The following is a 27,186-nucleotide window of genomic DNA, read 5'->3' as shown; positions in this document are numbered from 1 at the left end:
CAAAGAGCCACCAGTAACACTCCAGGCTTCAAAAGCACTCAACTGGCAATCAGACATACAGGCTCATATTTGCTCTCTGTTGAACCACTATTGAAAGCCTGTGCTTTGGTTCATGCTATGCTGTTTTTTTAACTATGTATTTAAAATAAAATCAGTGGGGAATTGCTTCCAATACACACGTTACATAAGTATAAAAGTATATTAGAGAAGCTGGACCATTATGAAAGAGGGTATAAAACCAATTTCAATCTAATTCCATTTGCATCCTTCAAATGAAGAGTGAAATTCTCCGCACTGAAAGCGTCAAGTGCGGAATTAATTTCCCCAGAAGTGCTGCATCTAATCTAATAAACTTGTGCTTGCCCACATGGTCCCCAGATGTCATTTGCGTTTCGCTTTATGATCTGATGTTTCTGCAAATCCAATTTTGACGCAGCCTGTTCTCACTTAGTCCCCGCAGCACCTCCAACTCATAAGGCTGCCTCCCCCATCGCCCTCCCCATCCCTTCTGCCATCGAGGAACGAACGCTGGAATCATTTGCACACACATTGTTCAAAGTGTTTGTGTGCGATTTCCACTGGCGTCGAGGTCTGCTACTGCGAGATAAGGCCTGGGAAGGGCACAAAAGCTTTTTGGAGGCTGCTGTACAATGATGGCCCTCGGATGTGCGCTAACCTCGGGTGCGTAGCGGCAGATTCAAGTTACGCCGGTGTGTGCTGTAGGGAAACTCTCCTTGGTGTCTATCCAGTGCTGAGAGCGACCAGCTACCGTATCAAAATGCTGCACAGGCTAGAACACCCAGAGCATCACAGAGAGCATCTGAAACAAAACAGAGAAGAATCATAAGAAGGCTGTTATTCAGGGCAATGCTGGGTGCAGCAGAGAAAAAAAAAGATCTCTAGAAGAGAACCTGCTCAAGCATAATATTCGTCCCATCAACACATTTGTGCTATACTGTTCTGAAGTCTGATAAAGAGCAGCATTTACACGTTTTGTACTTCTGCTGCTCACCAGACCTTTAGACAAAGCACACGATAGTTGGGCCCGTACAAAACAGAGAGCAGCGGGAGGACTACTGTGCTGACCGTCACTGGAAATTCTCATTTACCTGCTTTTCACATCATTTTAGGTCTGCGTTGAGTTATATACTTGTTTTCATTGTGTCCCTAAACTTACTGGTTTTGACTATTTTCACAGTTTATGACAGGATTACTGTTAAAACAAGTGAGAAGAAACAAAATACTGACAATGGAGAGTGTATTTGCCCTTCAAATCTCACGGAATTAAATCGAGGGAGCCGTACTGCCGACATCTGTTAATGGTTACTTTGGAATATGACCCTGTTTCTTGCACTGCACCATGAGCTGTACATGGCTGACAGTCAGGGATAAATGATGAATGGATGTCTCCACAGGAGCCTCATAAGGTGTCAGGGGTGACGGTGAGGCCGGGTCAGGGTGTAATCGATTACCTGGTTGTTGCTGCTGGAAAAAGTGACCCCCGCATACAGCAGAGAGAGGAGCTCACAAGCAGTCTGCTCCCGACATGGCCCCAGACCCTCCCAACGCTTAATGTATGTAGCTTTGCCCCAACATTGACAGTACAGAATGAAAACCAGGCACAATCGCAGCACCTTAATTGAGCTCTCGTTGCTCAAAGGCCTCACGGGTAAATCCCGCTAAGCCAAAAAGCAATAAATCTGACTTTTGCACGCCGCCGACATCGTGAAAATATACATGAGCCTTGGTCATGGACATCCAGGAGTGCTGCACATCACTGAGTGTGACAGGAGATGCCATCGTGTGCTTAACAGATTCCATTATTCTGGCATCACTAGGGTTTTCACAGGCGCGATTCGCTGAATGTTCAGGCCGCTTTTCCCACTCAGCAGTTCGTGTTAAACAGCAGAAACCCAAACTTTGAAATTCTCGAACGAAATGAGCGATAAGGAACAGCAAAAGCTTGTTTAACTTATTAGGACGTTTGACCAGTCCTGGTACAAGTCCGCAGCATTTTGTTCGGAAACGTCCGTTCACTTGCATCAGTGTATTTAAATCGTGAAGGGGAATAGAACACCGGTACCTGTTGTACAGTTTATGTGAAATTGCTGCGCTTCACATATTTGCTGATGAACATGTACACTCTTCCTCGGCGGCTAAAGACCAGACCAAGCCAGAGAATGACAGAGGTCAACTTTCTGCCACAATTTCTGTGTTGACAAGTGCTGACCTGAGAGTCACCCACTGGCTGAACCCTATCTGTAAACTGCTTGGAGCTAGGTTTGATTCCAAACACAGGCTTTGTAATTCCCGTGAAATTTCCCAGCCGGGGGCTGGCCGCTGGACAGGGTCATAGTTCAGGGTCAAGACAAAAACGAGAAACAGAACCGTGTAATGGAAATCAATAACATTACACCAATTACACGTAAACAGTTCAAACTGCTACTTTGAGCAGAAATGTCTGATGAGTGTGACCGTTTGTTGGCATCTTGCTGTTGCAAAGTAGACCAGGTTAATGGTACGCAACAGTTATAGCAGGGTGCAGTTCCGAGAAAAACGAGAGAAGCCACAAAAGTACCACTTAAATGGAGCTGACCACAAAAATGAAGAGTAAAAGCAGCAGGGAATAATGTCTCACTTGCCCATGAGACTGTAAAGAAATCAGTGTAGAAAGTTCAGGGTTTTGCTTCAATGCTGGATTTTGCAAACTTTAAAAAAGATCTAAACATATTTTCTTTCCCCTAAATGTGGCTGCTGTTCAGGAACCCTCCGCTTCAACTGTACCGTAATTACACTTTCTGCATGACCTTGAAAGCCACATCTCGTGTTCCATGACCAGCAATTAGATCTATGTCTGGCTAAATGATCTGTATCAGCTGCTTGTCATGCACAGAAAAATTCTCCAACAGAACGAAATAAAAGGTTTAAGCGAAGAAGAAAACGACAGCTAGTACAAAACACAAATAAATCCTGCCAGTAACAGGATTCAAAGCAGACTTTCAAGGATGCAAAAATCACCTTCCCCGGAAATCTCATTTACTTCCGGATTACAGCTCCACTTCAGATGGGTTGGGCCTCAAAAAAAGGTCTAGCTCCACATGACAAGACAAAGGAAAGGCAATGAAAACAGACTGACATCGCAGAGATCACCCGACACCTATACGCACCTTCGCCCAGCATGCTGTGAACCCCTGAAGCTCAGCACTGAGCACATAAAACAGAACTAGGTGTTTGTCCTAGCTCACTGGGGTCAAGGTCAGGAGCCCAAGGTGTACCGATGGATAGGCATCCACATCCAAAAAGATTTCATGGCAAGCAATAGGGAGCTGTAAAAAATACTTCTTCCACAAGACCGCACAATGCCATGCAACCATGGTAAAGCCAAATAGCATCAGAAAACAGTGATGGTAGATGACCTACAAGAAGAACTGAAATACAGAAATCAGAGACCTTCAAAACGAGAAGATTCCTCAGAGGCTTCACATCATGTGCTGCTGGCTCCAGAATCACGAGATGTGGGCTAGTGATAACCTTAGATGAACGAGCTACCGCCTTCGCTTTCTGGTTTCACGGAGAGTGTGGCTCATCATTGCACCACAAGTGGGGCTTCGCTGAGATTAAAGGCCATTACCACATCTGATCTCTAAGTGTGTAAGACGGCTGTCAGGCCAAGCACAACAATACACCCACTATTAGTTTACCTCTCACCCTCTAACATGACCCCCGCAACCCCATCAGCCACACGACTGCCATTTTCCAGAGATCCGGAGGTGCTCTCCCAGCAAGTGCAGTCCCTTCTTTTACATTGTTCTAATCCAGGAAGAGGGCGGCAAGCAGGACTGAAGCCACCGAAGGAATATATACAGTGTACCGTTCATGAAAAAGGTGAAATAATGTGTGTATACTTTGAAATATAATGTCAGTGAAATGACAATGGTCTAAACTTTTTCTTGGATCAAACAATCTTTTTATACTAGCTGGACTTCTCCTGCCCAACCCTGTTCATCTCTGGACGTTTCCATTTCACCTTCTTCAGACAGGATCACGAGTCGATTGAGCCAGTCTCCGTGTTTCAGCATCTGCATGATGTGGGACCATTTCCTCCCCTGTGGCCCTGAAAAGACCCAACTGCGCAGCACTCAGCTATATAGCAACAGAAAAAAAAAAATCAATAATCAATAGTTCAATAAAATTAAGTGATAAAGGGGAATATAAACTGTTTTTGCCATTTTACTTATATTTGTCTATTTCTTTACTATGTTATTTGTTTAAACTTTAATTTTCTGTTTTTATACTTAAGTGCTTTACATTGTTGTCTGAAAAAACTCGGAGTACCACTATAACTTTGTTGTATTGCACAGCAGTACAGTGACAATAAAGTCTTCAGTTCTAAATCTCTACTGCTCTATGTATGAATGTTATGGCTCTTCACTGGTACCCAGAGAAGAGAGGTATAAACCCTTGAGCTTTATACCATATTTCTTCCTTTAAGAGGTTTTTCCCTGAACATAACATGAGGGAAAAAATGGGTCTTCTAAATGTTCACCTGGGGAATTCTAGTCACACTGCAACGAGAAACAACATGATAGCGCCAGCTCTAACTGGTGTTGTCTTATTTCCACACACACACACACACACACACACACACACACACACACACACACACACCTAACCCATCTGCAGTCAGGCATCCATGAAACACAGGCCTCAACTTCAGGGCATAAATAAATTCCCATTCTCAGTGTACACACAAATGTGTTGCAAAATCCCTCTCTGAAAGACAGGTAAAGTCAGACTTTGCCTTTGAGATTTTCAATCAAGTTTCTTACTTCTGTACCCAGGTACAACTGTCCAGCAGGAGAACTAACAAGTTTTCCCCAAGAAAGACGCCTATCCTTCAGCCAGTGTCAAGTCTTTCCGTCCATATGCCACAGGTGTTCATCGGTGCTGTACAGCTCCCAGTGCAGAAAGAAACCTGCGTTGAATTTCACCGGGCGAAGAAACAACTTCTCCTTCTCATACACGGCTAAAACCTTTCAGATCCTGCCCGAATGTCTAGTACAGATAGAAAAGATGTATTAAATTGAGACAAGGCGCAAAAAGATACTAACAATCTTGCAGCGTGAAACTTGCACCAAACTTTGGAGTTCTTTGCAAGTTAAAGAGTGACACATAAGTGACAAACAGTGGTGATGTACAGATGAGTCACTTGTGAAGGACACCTTGCGCTGGAAGAGCACCTTGCGCTAGTTACCAGTTTCATGGTGACATTGTTCTGCTCCCACTGCCACAGCATCACGCTCATCTTCTTCAGCAAAAGTGCCAGGTCCTGGAGCAGGGTTCATCCATGGGCCGCCGTGCCCGTTTCCTCAAGTCCGCAGGAGCTCCCGCTCGTGCTCCTGCTTCTGCTGCTCTGCTGAGCTCAGAGACTCAGTGCTGCTCTCTGAGCAACAACTGAGCCAATCCAAACAAGCCATGCGAGCGATGGAAGTCCAGGCACAGAGAAAGCGAGAACAAGGAGCCTAGCCTCTCCTCTCCGCTCCGCTCCCCTCCTCCTCCCCGTCCTCCTCCTCCTCCTCCTCATCCTCCTCCTCCTCCTCCGTTCTCAGCACCCCGACCCCCACCTTGTCTAACCAGTCTCATGGGGTGTTTCCATTTCAATGGGCTGCTCACACAGGGGAAGAAATGATGTGTGCTGACCTTTGCCCCCACAGAAGGTCATCTGTGGCCCTGCACTGTGACTCAAAGGGGGGCAGGGGAAAGTGGATGAAGGCTGCCTGACTGGGAAGGCCACCCCGTATCCCCTTCCTGGGCCCCTCTGTGATCTTTCATCCCTACCATGACCACAGACAGAGCACCAAGCGGGTCATTCCATGTCTGAGGGCAGAAATGTGCGCCGCGCAAAGGGAAGTAACAGGATGTGCTCGAAAGAAGGGTGCGTCTGAGCGCGCTCCAACCCCGAACCTCAAATTATAAGCTGAATTTGAGGATGGGCCGGGCTGCGGCAGTACCGCCGCGTTCCCACACCGAGCTCTTCTAGGGAGCTGGGAATCCACAGGCTCAAAATACACTGTGCACCGTATGGGATTTCACAGCATCACAGAGAGCAAGTGAGGAAACCATCCACCTTATTAGATAGTCATCTGGAAACTTTTTTGATCATTTAGGAACTCAGATTATCTTGGAATCCTTAGTTTTTTGTGTTTTTGTAGAGCGTGAACGTGGAAGACCCTAAGCAACCTTGGACAAGACAGCATAAGCGCGGAGACCCTTTGTTTCTGCGGCTCACGAAAAGGAACCTACCAGCAACGGTTCTGGTCCTACTGTGGCTCCGGGGCTGTTCTCAGGGGTGGAGGGAGGTACACCAGTTTGGTAGAGGGTCTGTTTGGGCCAAACATCTTAGCAATCACAGGGCGCAGGGTGTCTCTGCCCACATGTCTAGCACCCTCATGTTCGCACTCAGAGGCAGGGTTTCAGAGAACACGGCTAACAATACGCGGACCAGAAAGTGGTCACCAGACCTTCTCAAGGTCAGACATACAGTGTCACTGCCCATTTCAGTGCTCAAGGTAAAAATCAACGGTGTACCAGTAGACCTTGGTGCATTGGTCACATGTTTTGCATCACCTTTGAGTAACCATGATACTTCACCAACAGATTGCTCTCAGACACCAATGACCCACAAGCACTATGGAAATTAATGAAACGTTTCAAAACAGACAAGTCCGTCTGAGTGCAAATGGTTCTTTCTCCACTACTCCACGGAAAGGCCCATTCGCACAGGAAATTGCCGACACAGACAGGCACTAGAGCACTCAACTATTTGCGGAAAAGGCTCCAATTAAAAGTGCCTTGGTGAGTGTTTGACGTCCCGCTGCCCACGGCAGAGAGATGGGGCTCATTGGAATTCCACCCAGACAGGAGCTGAGTGATCGGTGAAACTTCAAAAAGACCTACAGCAGATGCTCAATGTGAAACGCAAACACTGAGAGAGGCGATCTAGCAGAGGCTTTTAACACACCTCTTTATCTGCAAAAATCATAGTAAGACACACACATAATGAAAAGAGAGAAAAACACATGATTGAACCATAAGCCTGTAAGCATGTTTTTTTAAAAATATTTTCACAATTAGACTTGCTATTGCTGATTTGCTTTTACGTGAAAAAACATAAAAGACAACAAGAAGGAGCTCAGGGAGACCTGCCGATGGCCTGTATATGACTGCAATGATCCTACCAACATAAGTAATGTGGGAGCAGTTGATTGAGCAGGAAAATCTCCATCAAAGACGACCTCTCCACCTTTGCCTTTGAGAGACACTTGTGACCTTTGACATTTCCTTGAAAACAATTTAACACAAAAATATCTCACACTGTTGTTGCGAAATGACAAAACTGCCCTGATGAATGTAACCCAAGTGGCAAATTCAACTCCAGAGGGGCTCACAAAACAAGCTATTAATCCTTGAAACAGGTAGCGGATGTGACACTACCCCCTGGCAACCCACTAAACCCTCCTAAAAAAGGAAGAGGCGTTAAACAGGAGGTCCTCCAACAAAAGCTAATTCTGGGGTAAATGGAGAAGGAAAAATAGAGCAGATGTGCGACATTAATGCACACGTACAGCCTGAGCTGAGCTGTGACCATACGGCCATGCACTTAAATGCAGAGCAAATCCAGTAACCCTAAGAAACCTTTAATTATATGATATATTGTACAATAATATACATATATACATCTGCAACTTCTATATATCACTGTGATGAAACCTACATCGTGGATCTCCATTAAGCAATACTCCTGAAATATTAATGCAAATACAGTTCCTGAAACAAATGTTACTGTACTCTTGTCAAGACAAAGACATCCTCAGAAAGCAGACTTGAAAAGCATTCAAACGCAAAGCTAAACAGCAGAAGTTCAAAGAACTTTTCCCACTGTTAGGCTGCGCAACGTGTCGCTTTATTTACTGAGAAGCTCGGGGGAGAAGAATTATATTCGGTATTTCTAATCATAGTATGCTGGAAGTGGGACACTCGGGGCCTTTCTGCTGAACCAGCAGAGCCACACATTGTTTCTACTCATGGAGTGGAAGCTCGGTGAGCCCATTCCACTGACACGTCTGCATAACTGCACCGAGAATCTCATGTCGCGGGGGGGGGCGCTACACCACCCTGGCTAATTTACATAGAAAAGACCCGTGCTAAATTCCCATGTTGTCTTAATGCTGCAAAAATTAATAATGCTTTCTTGTGTACCATGAAAGAAAGCTGTTATTTACTGCAGACATCCACTAAACACCCCTGCAGAGTGAGCGTATTAATCCCTGTGCCGCGAGTAGCCATCAGCCACCACCTGCCGGATGGTACAGAAACGGACAGCAGCCGACCTCTAATGTGCACATTATTAAAGTTGATGGGTTTTGACACACTGCGCTGTAGTACAGTACACTGGAGCCTGTTTATATAGAAATACAGCATGAGAGCTCATCACTGGCTTCCAGCACAGCTGCACAGAGGAAGTCCAGGAGCCCAGAAGATGAAGAGTAAAGGGTCTCAGTTTTGCAGCGAAAATACACACGGATGTAAATCTAACCTGCCTGTTCATTTATTCATTTAGCTGACGCTTTTCTCCAAAGAAACGTACAATGTTAAGGGCAATTTTACAGGAGCAATTCAGGGCAAGTACCTTACTCAACAGTACTAGAGCTAGAGATCAAACCTGCGACCTTCAGATCCGAAGGCAGTAGCGCTAACCGCAACACGACCAGCTGTCCCCACATTTAGATCATTGCCTCCAACCAGCCTGGCCTGTGAAGTGACATCCGCTGCTGCTTCTCACCAAGCAGCTCCTTGATGCCGACTTCCTGCAATGGGTCATGGAGAGCAAAGGCCCATTAGCAAATGTTAACCCACACACACACACACACACACACACACACACACAGGAATGAGTGACTTACAGCACAGACCAGCCCAATGATGCCTGGCTACACACTTCTTCGTATTGTAACTGCATGCTGCAAATTAACTAATTAGAATCCATAATACTACAAGTAGAAAAGAACAACAGTCCCCAAAATATACTGAGTAAACATATCTCTGTTTCCTGTTTTTCTGTACAGATTATATGTAGACATTTTGCTTTCGGTTTGTAAAAGGAAAATATTGATATATTACATATCTTGTGTTAAACGAAATTTTTCGCAATTTTATTAAGCTTCCTCTTAAGATATTCTTCTTCCTCTTATGCCTTCCACCCCTCTTGGGGCACAGGCTGCCAACAAGGGCTCTCCAGGTGTCCCTAAGAGCTGAGACGTCATGAAGTTTCCTTGTTGGCGTTTCTGTAGCTGTCAAGGTTTTTACCGTGAGGGGTAGCTAGCCCCACGCCCAACCCTCCTCCTTTCTCAGCTGAGCTTGGGACCGTCCATGGCAGAGTTTCATAAGAAATTCACTGTTATCATAATTATTTTAAAAATAATTACATTTTATGAATAAAATAGATAGCAGCTTAAAAACTAATAGGAAGGTCTTTATCTTGAGAATTCCCATTAAGATAAGGACCTTATCACCCTGACAGATGGTCAAATGGACCCCACTGGGATTGGCGGCTCTGTGGCAGAGACAGCAGGAGGGGGCCCGGCGACGGCCCACGATGGGCGGGCGGCACAATGTTGCAGGGTGGGGCACAATATTTCTGCTCCAGCTTGAACGTCTGAGTGCACCAAGCAGACTAATAAAATACCGGTCATTCTCCGACTCCAGGAACCATCTGCGGAAGCTTTCTGCCTTGGAAAGGGACAATATGCAAATGGATTTCTTTCAAATGTTATGACGTTTGCAGTCAGCTGTGTGTTTGCGAGCACCGGCGGGGCACGGCCGCTTTGAGAACGAAGGGTGCTAATGTACCGAGTCCCACTTCTTCTTCTGGTTCCCAGCTTCACCTTCTTTATCACTTGCCTCGCTGAAGATGAAGAGAATTGTCAGCGATGCTGATTCCAAATTGAACGGCGACACAAAGACAAATAGACTGAGAGATTCAGTAACGGAGACAGGCAGAGAGATAGAGAGAGAGGCTGCAGAGCAACACAAGCTCCTCGCTGATCAAGGCCTCCACACGCTGTCTCTGTGGATACACCTGAGTGTGCACACCAGAGGAGCGGTCTCAACTTCTAAGCACAAGGAGGTACTGCTGACAGCATCCAGTCTAGCAGAGCACTGCTGGTGGGGTGGCAGTTTAGAACAACCACGCAAACCACCCGCACTCTCTTACTGGGATGTCTGCATAGAAACACAAAGCCTTGTTTATCCACATGAGAGAGACACAGCTCTGTGGCAGGAGACTGTGTTGATGGCCCAGAAGATGACAGCATCTCCATGCGGAAGCCACTCGTTGTCAGCATGGCAGCCACTAGGGGGCAGCAGAGGTTGCAAAGGCACCATGCTGTCCTCCCAGGTGTGTCAGCGGGACGGGAGCCGCCGTATGAGCGCCACCGCTGAGGACACAGCCCCTTCCCCTGCTTGCAGAGAGTGTGGCGCTCCTTTGCTTCCAAGGCACAGGTGATGGACACAGGTCTTAGCAATATGTTCCTCTCTGATGCCAAAACAACATGTTCATTTAGCATCACAGGTCCTGTGGGCAGGGCAGGCCCCCCCCCGCAGTAACTCTCCTGCCATGTCTGGGTGCATATTATATGCAGGTTCATGAATAAATTATTTATTATAAATAATTATCAATTATTTATCGGCCTGTTTCTTGTTGTGCTTTAAAATTTTCAGAGAAAGGACGTGCGAGGGCCTGCAGATCAAAAGCATACGGCAAATGGGCGACGGGTGTGATCGACAGCATGGATTCGCATTTCAAGAGAAACAGGAAGGTGGCTTTGAGGAACAGCTAAGGAGCTCTAATCCTCTGCTGGAGCCACAGGGCGGCCAACTGCACATTAGCTGGGATAATCCCTCTGGATATACACTAGGTCGAGCAGCACATGCTGCAGTGCGGACTCCGCTAAGGCTGGGCTCCAGGCAGGAGAAGGCTCATATGGACTGTTCTGTTACGAGCATTGTGCGTTTGGGAGCACGCTTGGACACGGCCACTGACCACAGCTGTTTACACAAGATCATACTGCTATAACAGAGATGGATGGTGACCTGGGAGATTAGCGATTTTAGTTGGAGATTCTGAGAGTTTCCTCGGATGTCCCTCCAGTGCAGTCTGCAAGTTAACATGTAACATGTAATCCAGTGTAATTCCAAGACCTGAGCACCACCAACAGATGGCAGCACTTAGTTACACAGGCTAGTTCAGTACACCGTCCCACCCGGCAGGGGGTCTTTTCGATAAATGTACTTACAGACCTAAGTACTACCAACAAAGAACACATTCTGAAATCAAGAGACACATATCAGAAGGCTAAAAAATTAAGAACTCTTACAAATTATACAGTAACTATTGTTATTTACACACACACACACACTTTCTGAACCGCTTGTCCTATACAGGGTCGCAGAGAACCGGCGCCTAACCCGGCAACACAGGGCGTAAGGCTGGAGGGGGAAGGGACACACCCAGGACGGGACGCCAGTCCGTCGCAAGGCACCCCAAGCGGGACTCGAACCCCAGACCCACCGGAGAGCAGGACCCGGTCCAACCCACTGCGCCACCGCGCCCCCCATACTATTGTTATTTACTTTCACACAAATGTTTAAATCCTGATAGGATCAAAGATTTGACAAACTGGCATACATTTCCATGTAGCATGCAGTGTGGTCAGAACACTGGGACCCCCACGTGTTCACCTCAGCTCTTGTATTCCCCTCTTGTGGTTCTGCCTGCCCCTCTGCGACAGCTCTGATCCAAACCACGGGCAGGTTCTCCAAAACGGCGCCCAATTTTCAAAATTATGTACTGAAGATAAGTTACACCGAAGCATCAAATATCTGACTGTCATTTTTGATTTTTTGGGACAATATTAAATTCATTATCTTCTTGAAATGTGACACCTGATGTTACCTGTTACACTGACACTTCAGTGACCTCTCTCAACCTAAAGCTGTTGGGTCAATGAGTGTGAGACAACACACTAACCTGTCGCTGTTACCTCTGGAAAGCAACCAAAACCTTTTGGGACTTGTTTCAGCAGAGACCGCCTCTGTTAATTTACATATTTACACTGTTTAAGAATGACATTCGCTGTCAGTATGCAATTTGATTTATCGTTCACTACCACTACAAATCGTCTTAAGAGACAATTCTTTGTCAAGTCACTCTGTTCATGTGCACATTGAAGATTCGGAACACGGCGATGCTGGGCCATCACTTCCCGTAATGCAGCTGCTGCCATCGGCAAGCTGGGCCTGCCTGGCTAGAGGAGAAGTCAGGTAGTGAAGCTCATACTCCAGCAGGCAATCCAGAGCCACCCCGCAATCAAGTCCCATCCTGCGGCTCTCATCAGGGCCGTCCAGCCCGTTGTATCCAAGCGAGGTTCTCTGACAGCCGTGACGGACATGTCATCTCATGAAGCTGCCACATCAAACAACATGATCCAACTGTGTGAAACTAGATGATTTGCAAAGACATAATAATCGCCCCCCATTTCCCGAGCGTGTCGCAGCGACGGCAACGCCACACTGTGTGCACAATGTCAGCTCTTCCAAGAAGTCCGCAATTCATTTGTCGAGCGCGTTCTTCCTGTTGAAGGACACGACAAATGAAATGCTTGAAAAAAACCTCACCGCACAGCAGGGCTCCTCCATGGCAACTACACCCTGCAGCTTTCTCCCGGACATCCCATTTCCCGGCTCCCCTGCCCTCAATCGCACACTAGATGAACCCGAGGCCTCAGCACCTAATGACAAACTCATGCGGATCGTGGTGCTCTGTGTCCCTCGCAGTCCCGCAGACCACATGAAAGTGCCCTGGCTGACAGGCGTGCAACTTACTGGCGTAAGGGTGAGGGCGGCAGAGCCACAGGCAGGGAGAGCGGTCAGTAAGACCGCTGTGATTTTTTTTCACTGCAGAGTGCATCTCCATGTCAGCTGCACACACAACCACGCTTCAAGGCTACACGTCACTGTGGGCTACAGTCTGACACACCACTCCTCATGCTCACAGCAGCAGCAAAGGATGCAATAATCACGAGCGTAAAGGAAATTCAGGTGAAGCCCGCCTGCTCTGGGATTTAACCACGGTATGCTCGCAGCCTCCACTCCAAACCTGTGCTGAGCAGCGTCCCGTATTGAATGCCCCTTTTCAAAACCTCAGGCGGGTGGCAGTCAAAAAGGGGAACGTCTCCGCAAGTACATTGTAGGTGGAGAAAGGAGACGGTGCTCCTCTCAGTGGAAAATGTTTATGGGGGAAAGCAACACATTTCAAGCTTGCATCTCATTCCAGGAGGAGAGAGCCAGCTTGTTTGGAGAAGGGAGTATGAGGAGATCCCGAATCTTTAAATAGATGCGGTGCCTCCTCAGAAGCGGGCTTGTGACACACAGACACACATGGAGCTGCCCGTCGCAGGCCAGCATTACACAGCACCGCCTGCAAGCGCAACAGCACTCTTCCGCTGACCGCGGTAAGCCTGTTAGAGGATGATGCCGCGGGATTCCCTCATCCCCTTCGCTCGTCCATGCAGCCTCAGCTCGAACCTGCGCACACTGCCTGCGATCGACGCTCGCCACCAGGTTGACTGCCTGTTGCAGAGAAAGGGGCTTGAAGAGGAATAAAACGGCGCGACCGAAACGTCAATATCTCTCCGGAATGGACACGCAGCCAGAGATTACGCTCCGGACGGCAACACTATTTAATCGCCATTAGCACACAGTGACAACACCGGACAGGGCGAAAGCACCAAATCAAATGCATCTTCGCAGCACTTTACTTCATCACCCTGTCAATTGCATTACAGAAAAACACTGATTCATATTCCTGGCAAAGACCCGCAGCAGCGGTGCTCTGGGAAAGCAGCCAGGGTGTTCAATAGGGCAGGAACCTCCGCTTTCGCCTGAACCCTGGATGGCAGCACGCGGCAAGGACGGCACGCATCGTCTTCCTCCTGCCTGTAGTCGCGATCCCCATCGCTCCCGGCACCCCAGTCAAACCACCGCGTGGAGATGTGCGAACGTCTGCGAGATAAACGGCACACAAAGCTGCCAGCACAACTGCCAGCTCACTTTTCACTCACTCACTCACTCTTTCACACATCCATTCGCTGTGCCAACGAGCCTTGCGCAAGGTCTGGAGGAAGACCTCATTGTGTAAATTTAACACCAAAATTAGGAAGCAGACTCTAGCTGTGCTTTACTCACTCCATGACCACAGAGAGACAGCGAGAGATAGAGAGAGACAGAGAGAGAGAGAGAGAGAGAGAGAGAGAGAGGGAGACAGCGCTCTGACCTGCGTGTCCACACCGCTCTCGACTGCTGCGCCCTTCTTGGCGGGGTCCCTGTCACCCTCGCTCTCGTGTCCTTGGGGGGACTTGAGAGGGATCAGGCTCGAATACGTGGGCTTGCTGCCTCCCAGCTTCAGTGCGCAGGAATGCGGGCCGGCGCTACGGGAGGGCACCTGTGGGATCGGGAGGGCACTGTGCACGGGTTTGGGCAGTCCCGACTTCATCTTGGAGGCCACCAGGATGGCCGGCATCTTCCACTCCTGCTTTCCGAGCACGTAGCGGGTGGGCGGTCGGGAGGAGAGGCAGGCAGTGTGCGCAGAGAGCGAGAGGGAGAGACGGAGAGAGAGAGAAAAACAGGGAGGCGAGCTTGACAGCGAGGAGCAGGCTCACATGCACCCGTTTGCGTACACACTCAGACACACGCTGTCTGGCGCGGCAGCTGGAGGGAGTCACCGTGTATCCACATGCATACACGCACACACAGACACACACAAATGGCACTCCAGGGCACCATCAGGAGCAATGCACGCACTCGAGGAACCGCCTGCCTCTGACAAAATGGAAAGAAAACGGCAAAAAAAAAATCCCAGCGGCAACTTTATGCAGACTGAGTGGGTCCGTAGTCGTCAGGTCAGGTGCTGGAGCGGCGAGCCTCACGGTCTTCTCCTCTAGACGCGGCGTTCGCATGGTCTTCCTCCGTGTGCCGCGAACATGCTCCCAGCCAAACGCCGGTTCATCGCTCCCGCGGTGCTGTGGCGGGCAGAGCGCTGGTGCTCACGACAAGTCAAGCAGAAGGAAAAGAAGGAAGGGGGAAGCACAGGAAACATGCGCAGGCAACTTACTGCCACCTCAGATCTGCCGCGACGCCCCCAATGTCTGCATGGATTAAGACGGCCTCTCCCTCCTCGGCATTAGCCAAGTAGCAGATGTGGCTTAGGGGAGCTAATGACTGATGTCCTTGGACGGCAGCCTAAGGAGACTGGTTTCTCAGCCGGAGCATCCTCCTCTTCATGCACAGAGACGGCAGACGAGCTGCGCAGTTGGCGCAGTCGGCCACGTCTCCAGCCCCTCCGTACAGATGCTGTGGTGTAACAGCTCTTACTGCCTCTCTCTCTCTCTCTCTCTCTCTCTCTCACACACACACATACGCACGCACGGATACACAAGCACTATCCTCCCTCTCACTGCAGATGATCTGGTCTCAGCAGGTCTACAAACACTTACACACACACACACACACACACACACACACACACACAGACAGACACACTCAAAGTGCCTCCGCCTCTCTGGGTCTCTAACTTAGGACACAAGTGTTGGGCTTGCCTGCCAGATCCGAGAGAGGACACAGACTTCGGAGCGAGAGGGAGCACGCCAGAGCGACACTCACGGGATGGGGCACTCGGACCGGCCTCGCTCCCAGCCGGGGCACAGCCGGGGGAACGAGCGAACCCGCCGGGCTGTGTTACGCAGCGCTTGTAACAGGGCGAACGGCTAACAGCGCACAGCTTGTAGCAAAAGGAACATCCTGCCCTGTACCACTGGCGCGAACGCTGACACGGGATGAAGTGTACTCTCATTCCACCACCCCAGTAACAACTGACATCCTTAGAAACGCAGCAGCTCTGCTTTGTAACAAGTGCTACATTATTAAAACAACACTGAGGGAAAGAGAAGCTCCAGATGATGACCACCCAGCACATTGCAGTCAAGTTTCAAACATTCAGCAGGCACTGGCAGCTATCACACAGATATATAAATAAGCACTAAATGTACCCAAATAAATGTCCAGAATGTTGCCCAAAGCTATTCTGATGCACGCTGCAACAAAAAGACACCGGTTATTAATCATCTGATGGCGTCTTGAATGCCGTCTGCTGCAAATTAGGGTCTCGAGTCCGCGAGGGTTGAAGTGAGCTAGACTTCAGCGGATTCACGTGGCAGAGCGAGATAGAGACACGGCGATATCGATAATCACTCGGGGGGGGAGCATGCAAAATCTATCTCGTCTCTTAAAATGGCTTCCACAACACCGTCCACTGTCTTGGAGGTGTTGTTTGCACATAGGATGATCTAACAGCACTTCATACAGTATGGAGTCCAGCTGAGACACCCACGAAACAGAAAGTCAAAGAGACAGACACCATATTATTAAGTGCAATGACTAACCCAGGGGGGTGCGGTGGTGCGGTGGTGCAGTGGGTTGGACCACAGTCCTGCTCTCCAGTGGGTCTGGGGTTCAAGTCCCGCTTGGAGTGCCTTGCGGCGGACTGGTGTCCCGTCCTGGGTGTGTCCCCTTCCCCCTCCGGCCTTACGCCCTGTGTTGCCGGGTAGGCTCTGGTTCCCCGTGACCCCGTATGGGACAAGCGGTTCTGAAAATGTGTGTGTGTGTGTGTGTGACTAACCCAGTTGACCCATTCAGGGCTCCCGTGGGCCTCCTACTCCTGGCTGCAACAGAGGGGTTCCCCGGCATATCAGGCCATGACGGAAATTTTGAGGCCTGGTGACATTCATGTTGAAAAACTCAGGGAACCGAGCCACATCATCCACAATCTCTGCATCATTACCGCAGCTGCTGCAGCTGTACTATGAATACATGAATACACACTTTGCATGGAAGGCGGTATAAAGAGCAGTGTTTGTGAATACACTTGTCCCCTATTTGTTGATAAGATCATAGGCGAGCCAGATACAGGCTGTACACACTGATCACCTGCAAACTATATGCCCAAAAGTTGCGTGCCACCCTCAGCTCGTTGCAATCAAGTCATCGGTGTGAGTCCACAAAGTGATCAGTGACTCCTTGCCCTATATGTGTAGTACACACAGTTTCATACACCCAAGTATACTCTTCCCTTGCATAATGGGGTCTTGCAGAAAGAAAAATTATTCCGACACATTTTTCATACAGCGGGTCTATAAATTTAGTAAACCAGAATTTTGACCTGTTACACGGTCATTTTACTTCCAGAAATGTGCGTTGTGCAGCCCTAACAAAGACACAGCAGCAACAAAGGAAACACAACAAACACTCATGGGAACATTTAAAAAAAAAATGCAGAACAGAAGAAAATCATTTAAATATGCACAGAAAGGACGATATGGAAGGACGGGACCCTGTCGTATCTTAACATTCAGAAGCCCAACAATCAAAATGTCACACTAGTGTACCGTGCTTCACATCCTGTGCCGCTTTGGACAAGAACACACACACACGCATTGTCTGAAACCACTTGTCCCAAGCAGGGTCGCGGTGAACCGGAGCCTAACCTGTTGTCATTGTCACACAGAAAATACCTTTTATTTTGATTTCCTACTTTAAGTTAGGGGGTGCGGTGGCGCAGTGGGTTGGACCACAGTCCTGCTCTCCGGTGGGTCTGGGGTTCAAGTCCCGCTTGGGGTGCCTTGCGACGGACTGGCGTCCCGTCCTGGGTGTGTCCCCTTCCCCCTCTGGCCTTACGCCCTGTGTTGCCGGGTAGGCTCCGGTTCCCCGTGACCCCGTATGGGACAAGCGGTTCTGAAAATGTGTGTGTGTACTTTAAATTAATCATTATTGTTTTTTCCACGATAAATAACATTAATATGATCCCTTCAAAACGGGAATTAACCTAAGCGAGTGATTTCGCGGACCAAATTAACTCCGTTTAGTGAAAGATGGATTTACAGCAATCGCTCCGTTCCTCTGTAACACTTAACAAAACAAATTAATTACTGTTTCAAATGAATACAGGACCAAAAATCCATCCTGAGGGCCTACACATGTATAGACACACAGAGCAAGCCGGCATGTTGAAGGCAGCAGGATGAGAGAAATCACACACTGACTAAATATTTGTGTCAAGTGTGTAATCGGTTCTCACAGGAAGAAAGGAGCTTCCATGACAACACATTTACTTACCTGAATTTCCCATGATTAAAAACACAAGCACAAAATCCCTAGCTTTCAGCTCGACTGGGGATTTATAAAGGAAGACAGCTGAACATCTTTCATTTCCTTTTTAAGTTCACGAACAACAGTTTTAAGGAAAGAAAAAGAAGTGACAGTAAATGAATTTTAATTATAATCAGAAATAACTGCAGACACATTTCCAATGCAGTTACATATAACAACCATGCATTAATTAAGTATGAGTTACATATACCGAGGGAGTGTATTTCTGAGTTGGAGCAAGTCTTCAGAGAAGATGTTCTTGCAATAACCAGTAGCCCAGTGGTATGTGCTGAATCTAGAGTCACAAACCCTTCAGACCCTCTGGACACAATGTGGGCAGACTTCTTGCACTACATTGATGCAGATGTTGAACGCATGGCAGTTTTTCCTTCCCAAGCACGTAACTGTCATACACACTCAGCAGAACACATTTTACACTGGGGTGATTTGTGTCAGAGGAAAGCCATGAAACAGAAAACATGTGAGGCAATACTGTCCAAACCGGATAAGGAGGGTGTTGACCAGCGATCGGTTCCATGAATGAAGACTGCCATGTCCTTCCCAATCCAGACAACTGTCCAGTGCCGCCTGCCTTCCTGTGCACCGTACCACTGTCCAACTGGCACAACTGACCAAAAAGGCCCCTCTTCATAAGCAGAAAATTGTTCTCTCTTTCTGCACCCTCCTAGAGGTCACTCGGTGCATCTTTAACGCAACATAATGATAAAAAGCCCACAAACCGAGATGCTTTGCAAAGCAGAGCAGTAACAGGAAGGAAGTTATGAACCTGAACTAAGTGAATTTATCAACAGCCCTGCAATACGGGAGCAGGGTCTTGCAGTAAACCGAACGGTAAGATCACAGCAGTGATCCAATTATGAAGCTTGTCACATAGATCTTGGAGGTGGGAAGTGGTGGAAATTTCCATCATCTTCCACTCTTGGACACAATGTGTATCTGTACAAGGCAATCAAGAGAAGGCCACGTCTCATATTTATATCTGTGCTTCTTACTTTTCCACAAGTATGTTAAGAGGAACAAGGAATTTATTCAGAAAATAACACTACCAGTAAATTCTAGTAAAAACAGGCCGCGGCCAACGGGAAGTGTGGAGCACTGCCGTCACCGACCAGTGGATGATAACATGTCTTCTGTGGGGGTCTGTGGTCTCTTGTGCACCAGTGTTACAGATTCACTGTTAAAACGAGAAAAAGGACACACAAAAACAGTGGCCCTACAGACTTAACACAAAGGTCTTGCTGGACAAACCTTTGCAGGCAGCACCCTTCTCGTTCATCTCCGCATTTCACTGTGTTCTTCATCAGTTCCATAAACATCATCTGAACAAAAATAGCAACATTTCAGTGTGTCACATCGTGCAGCAAAAGGTTTCAGCTCATAAATAAAAAAAAAAAAAAAAATGAATACTGATTTGTAACTGAAAAAGCCAAGCACAGTAAGCTGAGGAAAGAATCCTTCCATGCAAGAGCTATAAATGTAAGAGATGTATTAAGCAGTTGTGATGAGTTTAAACCTCTGCTGTCTATATACTGCACGCTGTCAATAGCACAGCGCGATAAGCCTTGTACGGGGTAATAATGCTATAATCAATGGTCTTCATTAATGTCATCTGATGGCTTACTGCACTGCAATGGGCAAAGCATCCCCTGCTACGCTGAACCATGAGGAAGTGTTTCCTCCAAGGGAACACCAGGCTGCTAAGTGTATCTGCAAATTAGAGCCTCAGGCAACATAACAACGATGTCACATAAAAAGGCATTTAAGAAAATTAACTTTTACTCTAGGATCTTACACTGGTGTTTAGCAGGCCTCTACAGTAGCTACAGTACATGTGCTCATGCCTTTCTGTAGAAGAAGAGAAAATATGAGTACTACTCAACCTACAGCTGCAGGTTGTCCGAATTTCTTTCTCGTCTTTGCTCTCAAGGAGTCTAAGGTGTCAGCTGAGGTTTCTCCTACCGAGATTAATCCTGGGGACACAGTCTGCCTAAAAGCACAACGCATTCTACAAAACCTTTTTCATGCTCAAAATCACAAGAGCAGGACGTTGACTGTTCGCTTCAAGGTGAAAATAACTGAGCTTTGCTCAGACAGGAGCATTTTATTCGGAGTCAAAACTCACAAACACAGCGCAGTTCAAACACCATCCTGTACACAAGGTAAGCAGGCAATGGGACACTGCAGTGAGCGCTGTCTGCAGAATCAGCAGCTCCAGGTCCAATATCTGCTGAGGGTGGCTTGGCCCTGCTAGAATGTCTTCATCTGTCCTTCAACTGGAGCGAAGCACAAGAAAGAGGTGTGTAACCTTCCTGTAGTAACTCACTCAAACAACCCTGTAAGCCTGACTCACCACACACCCTCAGGCCACTGAAACACAAGCGGTTGCACAGCCAACGCCTGTCATCTACAGAAATATTTTAACGATGTTCTGTCATACCTAAAATGAATGCTCACATACAGCATAGGGTAAGTGAACCTTACTTTTAAGCATTATTTGAGAACATAAAATTACAGCTCTGCTCGCAAAAATATCACAGGAAGTGAACTGTTGCTTATCAAGGCCAAGGAATCTGTTTGAGAAGCCCAACCTGCACAGAAAGCTGCTCTCTCCCATAATGAAGCTTGCATAATTAATAGGCAGTAATTACAATACGTTACCCCTTCCCCATCTGTTTAACAGCCCAGCTCCGGAAAATGAGGATAGGATTTTAATGCTTTGGTACTGTAATTATAAGGCCTGCTATGCCCTGCTTATTAATTCAAATGGAAATTTAATGTTTACACTTATGAAATATTAATGTTAAACAGGATACTATAACAACTGAGAGTTTATGATGGCCCAGGAGGTGGGAAACATTAAATTAGAAGGTAAGGGGGAAGGGAGGACAGTAGGACTTCTGTAGCACATGGTGCTTGTTAACATATAAATGTATTAACATAAACCAACTTCCTTCTTATTAGTTATAAACACTTCTTGCTCTACACAATAAAGCAAAAATTGGCATTATTAATAATGCAAAAGTATTTAAAAACGGGCAGTTTTTGTTATATTTTCTGGTTTGTGGCAAAAGTTACTTTAACAGATTGATCAACCACCAGCGTGAATGTTGTGCAGCCCATAGGAGTGCGTAAAGTAGCCCTATGCTGTGTATGTCACGAAAATCACAAAGGTTTGCTGTTCTGGTTCCGATGTGGCGGAACGATCTACCTCTCTCACTCACAACTGCTGAATCTGCATCAACATTCAAGAAGGGTGCAGAAACTCATCTCTTTCGGTTTCTGTTCTCCCCTTATCTCCTATGAGCACAATAAATGTATACATTATATGGTTAATAATTTCAAAAGAACCCTATGTGTAGCAACTTGTGTGATGTATACTGGCGTATACCGTGGTATGTGACAAGCTGACTGTACTCAAGAATTATGTGTCTGCATTCAAATCTCTTGATCTGTTGGTATAATGCACTTTGGTATTGTTCTTGGAGATGTGCATTGCTTTGGAGAAGTGTCTGCCGAAAGAATAAATGTAAATACAAATGTCGAAGGGTTGGTGAAAGAAGGGGAGTTCATTACTGAGTCCTCTTTAGCTCTCAGCATGTGAGTCTGATCCCCCTCCAGATGGTACTCAATGCTGGTCAGACTCCACACACCACCAAACTTTGCACCCAAGAGCCCGTCCCGCACGCAAGACCAGGAGAGCGGAGCAGCACGTGATGGCTGTTCTGGGGAGATGGGTTAAGGGCTGCGAGCAGCAGGACCACCCCCTCCCTAGCAGAGCCAACATCGCTAACAGCCAGAGAGCTCACAGCAATCCTATTACACCCTAAGAAATCAATTAATTCATTAACTTTGCTTCGGCAACAAACAACGTCGTCTCTCTCTTTAACGGGGGCTCGACTCTCATTTAATTAAAAGAAAATGAAATTTGGCTCTACCAGGCCCAGATCAAATTCAGTATAAAAGCCAACCACTATATCTGTAAAATTTAGATAACATTATCTTATTTAATGTAATATTAAGTAATGTAATATAAACGCAGAATTATAGATTTACATTTATATTACAGTGTAACCAAATCACAGAGATCAGATGCAGACATGCGATGTCTGGATGGCACGTGATCTGGTTTGAAGAGCGTCCGTTGACACTTTCCAAGTAAGAGCGAAGGCGCGCCATCCCTTCCGCATGGCCGCAGCAGCACCGAGGACGTGCGAGCGTGGGACCCATGTGCCGTGGGGGGTGTGCAGAAACTGGAGAGGTGAAGATGTTATTTACAGACTTTGCGAGGGGGGCCTTCCCATTTCCTAGCTAGTAACTGAAACAGCGCAGCCTGCTGGATACAGTCCAGGGTGAAAAAACAAATACATGTAGACACACAAAAAGAAAAGAAAGGGTGGGAGCCAAACGGCTCTAACGCACGACGGCACACCCTCAACACACACCCCGGCGCTGCAGCAAATGCCCAAAACAGGAATGGAGGACTGCGGGGAGAGATTCCTGCAGCCCGTCTGTGTGGGTCACCTGGAGCCCGTTTCAACTTGCTGTGTTTAAAGAGGGAGAAAACAACTCCCCTTCGCAAGCAGGGGACATTCGCAGCATTGGCTCTGCCACCATGTAAGGACTGACTTCCTAGGAGACGGGGCAGTCAACACGGGAGACATGAGGCCACGCGGTAAAACTCCACCTCCGTGCCAGCATGTCAGAGCCTCTTGCAAACAGGCAACAGAAGAAGACTGTTGTCATCATCCTCCAGGGAATTCCACGTCCACATCTCGCTCCCCTTCCGCATCTGTGCCGAAAAAGCTGAACCGAGCTCAACGCTTTGGTGCCTTAAGTCCCGTTCTTACGATCGACAACAGATTGCTACGAGAAAAATACCTTTTATGATTATGTGCGTGGTAGTGGAACAGCAGTACAGACTTGGAAGCTACGGGTGTGGACCGTGGAGGAGAGATCACTACAATGTCATTACCATGTATTTACTGCTTACCTTATCTACGTTACAGCTTTACAACTACACAAACTGTATGCACTTGCGAAACAGAATAAATCATAGAAAACATGTCACATGAGCAATCATAAAACAAACAAAGTATGCTATAAATAGCTTGGATTCGAGACGTAACTGGTTTCTTTTAATGGAGCGACTAGAAAATGATTTAAAAAGCTGCCAGTGCTCCAGGAGACTTGCAGACTTATTTGCCGGCAGCCACACCTGGCCAAGGAAATCTGCGGCACTCAGGCTCATAGCCGAAGCGTAGGTGAAATAAATCGTACGGCGCATTTTATTGACTGCAACTGAACAAGTCTGATACGCACAGGCGCATGTGCATAAAGGGCAACGTGCTGAAATGTATTCCATCGTTCCAGGCATTATTTGTCACGGAGAGCAAAAGGTCGCCTGCAATTTGAAATACTGCAGCGTGCTACGATATACATTACTCTTTGTATTCCAAATCTATATTTACACACAGAGGAACTGTCCAACAATGTGCTGCAATTTCTCATGCGGTTTTATAGGTCAACTTACACTCTTTCATGTCGGGGGTCTTAAGGAGTGTGTAAACACGGTGGTGGAAGGTACCGCAGTGTCGGAGTCCAAGTGGCAGGGGACGACCTGCGACCAGTGAGTCAGAACTTCGCTTCATCATGCCAACAGCACGGGCACTGGTATGTTTCCAAGAAACCAGCCAAAGTTAAAAATATCCTTGAACCCAACGAAATACATTAACTAATTTTAACTTTTTTTGACATGGTGCCATGCAACACAGCAAGCGAAACGCTCTGCACACAACGTAAGAGAAAAACATTTATTTTATGCAAAATGCAAAGTACATTATTCAATGGGCTTCAGCAAGAGGCCTTAGACAAAACATTGATAGTGAAAATTTGGAGAAAAACGAATGTAATTAGGAGACAGTGTTTACTGTGCCACTGCAGTGCGTCTCACAATGCGGATAAGATTTTGACTAATGGCTCATTTTTTGTCTATCAAGCATTCCGCTGACAGCAAAACAAATGAGGGCTGGTGTCAGTGCCAACTTCCTGCGTCCCCAGTTGGACCCGATAGGGGCTGTTGCTGTCGCTTCCAAGGCTGTCAGAGCCAAAAGCAAGGACGTGGCTCTGTGTCGTAGCCAATGGCAGACAGACTACGGGAAACATGCCCTCCACTGTCAGCAGCCAAGCTACACAGGTCACCCAGCCACCTCCTGCCTCTCACTACAAACGTGGTTCAGTCCCCTCTACATATGCCTGTAACTGCAGGACCATGCAAATATAGAGGGCATTCCTTGCTTATTCAAAGTGACGCCACCTCCCTCGCCACCATCTCCACCCTGTAACCCTGCAGCTGCTCCCTGTGTCGCTCCACCCTTTTTCCTCCCTCCCTCCACCATCTCCACCTACAGCCTTTTCCACTTCCATCCGCTCGCCTTCGCGTTTCGTCTCGACTTCTGAAGGTATAAAAACACGGTATGCCAATAAAGCTGGCGTTGCGGTCAACTTTCCAACAGCGAAAACTGGGGAATCGCACTGGAACCGACTCGCTGTTTGTTTATGTAAAATCGGACACAGAGAGGTGTGGATACGGGGATTACAACGTGGAAGAATGCTTGGGTGTGATCAACAAACAAAATTAACATTAAATATTTTTGTCTGCATTCATCACCAGGAACTGGAAGATTCAGCTCAGATGTCTCTTTAGCGCGTGTGAATAGCACAACCTGAATAGCCGAAAACCCATTCAGGCCTGAGGCTTTCAGAATTCATTTGAGAGAAAACAATTCGGCCCCTTCAGAATAGCAGACCCCTCCCTTTGCCTTGACCTCAAGATGCCACTGGGGTTTTCGAGGATAAACACATTACTTTTAACAGAGGAGATCTGAATGAGCAAAGACAAGCAGCCAGTCATCTCCGATTAAACATGAAAGCGTACAAACTCAACTCTTTTAAATTCGTAGATGCACACAACCATTATATACACATCGCATTGGACAACTTTAGAATCATCAAGGATCGAAAACAGATTGAACCACGGTATTCAGCGCTAAGTTTGGAATTATGTAGTCAAGGACAACAGAGCTGTGCACTGAAAAACAACAAAGCACACGTTGCTGAAAAATTTGAAAATTAAAAATTCACCACTTCTGCCTCTCAAAGCCTCATACTTCACATACTGCTGAAGACGTGGTAAGAGACGAGCTACCAGTTTCATTTTCCCTCTCAGCCCCATCTGTTTCAAAGGCCCAAATGCTATCTGGACACGCTTGTCTTACAGCAACATGTAAGAAACGAGGATTGACGCAAGATGAGGTGATTAAATGCGCTTCCAAAACAGGGAGCGAGAGCAGCGTGGCTCAGACAAACACGGTGATACTTCAGGAGGGACAGAGGCTGGCAGCGGCTCCTCTCGCCTCCCTCTAGGAGCTCCTGCGCCCTCCCTATAACAACGGCACCTCACTCTGCAACCTCAGAATGTTTACTTAGTACATATTTTTGGTAAAGCAGCCGCTGAATAATATCCCACTTTGGATGCAACCAAAAGCTATTTTCCACTAGCAGAAATGACCCCCATCAGAGGTAAATTATGGGCAAAACTGTTTTTTAGGTCTTTGGTCATTCATTAAATTCATTCTAGAATGAGTATTTTTTTTTTTTTTACCTTGCTAGGTAGCTATTGGTAGGTTTACAGTTTCTGACGACACATCAGTCAGTAGCAGTTGGATACAAAAACGACTGGACATAAAACTTTCAAAGTCAAAAAACTGTAAATCAGGAATAACATTTACTCATTTAGCTGACACTTTTCTCCAAAGCAACTTATAATGGTACTTACAGTTATTTACCCATTTATACAGTTGGGTAATTCTACGAGGGGGGGGGGCCGTGGCGCAGCGGGCTTGGCCGGGGCCTGCTCTGTGGTGGGTCTGGGGTTCGAGTCTCGCTTGGGGTGTCTTGTGATGGACTGGCGTCCCGTCCCGGGTGTGTCCCCTCCCCCTCCAGCCCTATGCCCTGTGTTGCCGGGTGAGGATTAGGTTTGCCACGACCCCGTCTGGAACAAGCGGCTTCAGACAGCGTGTGTGTGTGTGCGTGCAATTCTACGGGAGCAAATTAGAGTAAATACCTTGATTGAGGGCAATACAGCCAGAGGTGGGTATCAAACCTATGACCTTTGGGTCCAAAAGCAGTAGCTCTAACCACTTCACTACTGACTGTCCCAACCCCAGGGAATAAATCAAGAAAGTGGCACAAAACTGTGTGTTGACAGTGTGTGTGGATTCATTGCTCCGCAAATGCAAACAGCGTGAGTGAATCCGGCTGTTATGTGTGGATGCGAGGGACAGGATGAGGTGGTTGACCATGTCTTGGAAGAAGCGCTAAGGACCCTCCTGTGTGGAGTGTTCAGTGCAGATAGTGCTATCGCGCTGGCTGTGTGTGAACATGGAGAGCCTCTGACAGCCTGGGGGAGGATGCAGTATACGGTTCCGGTCCCGCCAGCCCACCATTCCACAGCAGTTCAGCCTTCACTCGCTATAAAGGGTCTTTTGCCACTGATAGCATGGAGAGAGCAAATTAACATTATGTCCAGAAGCAGTAAAGCGACAGGGAGCTGCCTCAAGGCATCTCTTACGTGGTCCGCCCCGCCACGGCTTTCAGCAGTCCTCACCTCAGCATCACACTCTACTCGACGTTCAACTGCTTCTCTTGAAATGGATCTACAAGAGTGTGAAGGTGCTTAGGACAGAAGGAAGACAGTTGAAGATATCATACATAAAGCTATTGCTAGAAACAGGCTGTAAAGTAAATGAAACAAATGGGACAAGATTGCTGCTGAACTGAAATGCCACA

The 27,186-nt window shown here is 47.3% G+C and overlaps 1 protein-coding gene across 6 annotated transcripts in view; it reads right to left on the bottom strand.

The window, feature by feature from the left end:
* Positions 1 to 27,186, bottom strand: part of nav2a (neuron navigator 2a) — a 194,310-nt gene that overhangs the window by 85,021 nt on the left and 82,103 nt on the right. For 4 of the 6 annotated variants that reach the window (XM_018763667.2, XM_018763668.2, XM_029256072.1 and 1 more), the window contains exon 1: positions 14,393 to 14,868. The exons of 1 other annotated variant lie outside the window; for it this stretch is intronic. In XM_018763667.2, the coding sequence (XP_018619183.2) occupies positions 14,393 to 14,638 (246 nt within the window). In that variant the 5' untranslated portion in view covers positions 14,639 to 14,868. Of the gene's footprint in view, positions 1 to 14,392; positions 14,869 to 14,919; positions 14,959 to 27,186 lie in introns of those variants that run through there. One more of the 6 variants, XM_018763666.2, reaches the window with a different exon arrangement.

Source organism: Scleropages formosus, chromosome 11, assembly GCF_900964775.1.
Source record: "Scleropages formosus chromosome 11, fSclFor1.1, whole genome shotgun sequence".
NCBI classification, from domain to species: Eukaryota; Metazoa; Chordata; class Actinopteri; order Osteoglossiformes; family Osteoglossidae; genus Scleropages; species Scleropages formosus.
Note: the sequence above shows the minus strand (reverse complement) of the source record. Positions and strands in the feature narration are given on the sequence as shown.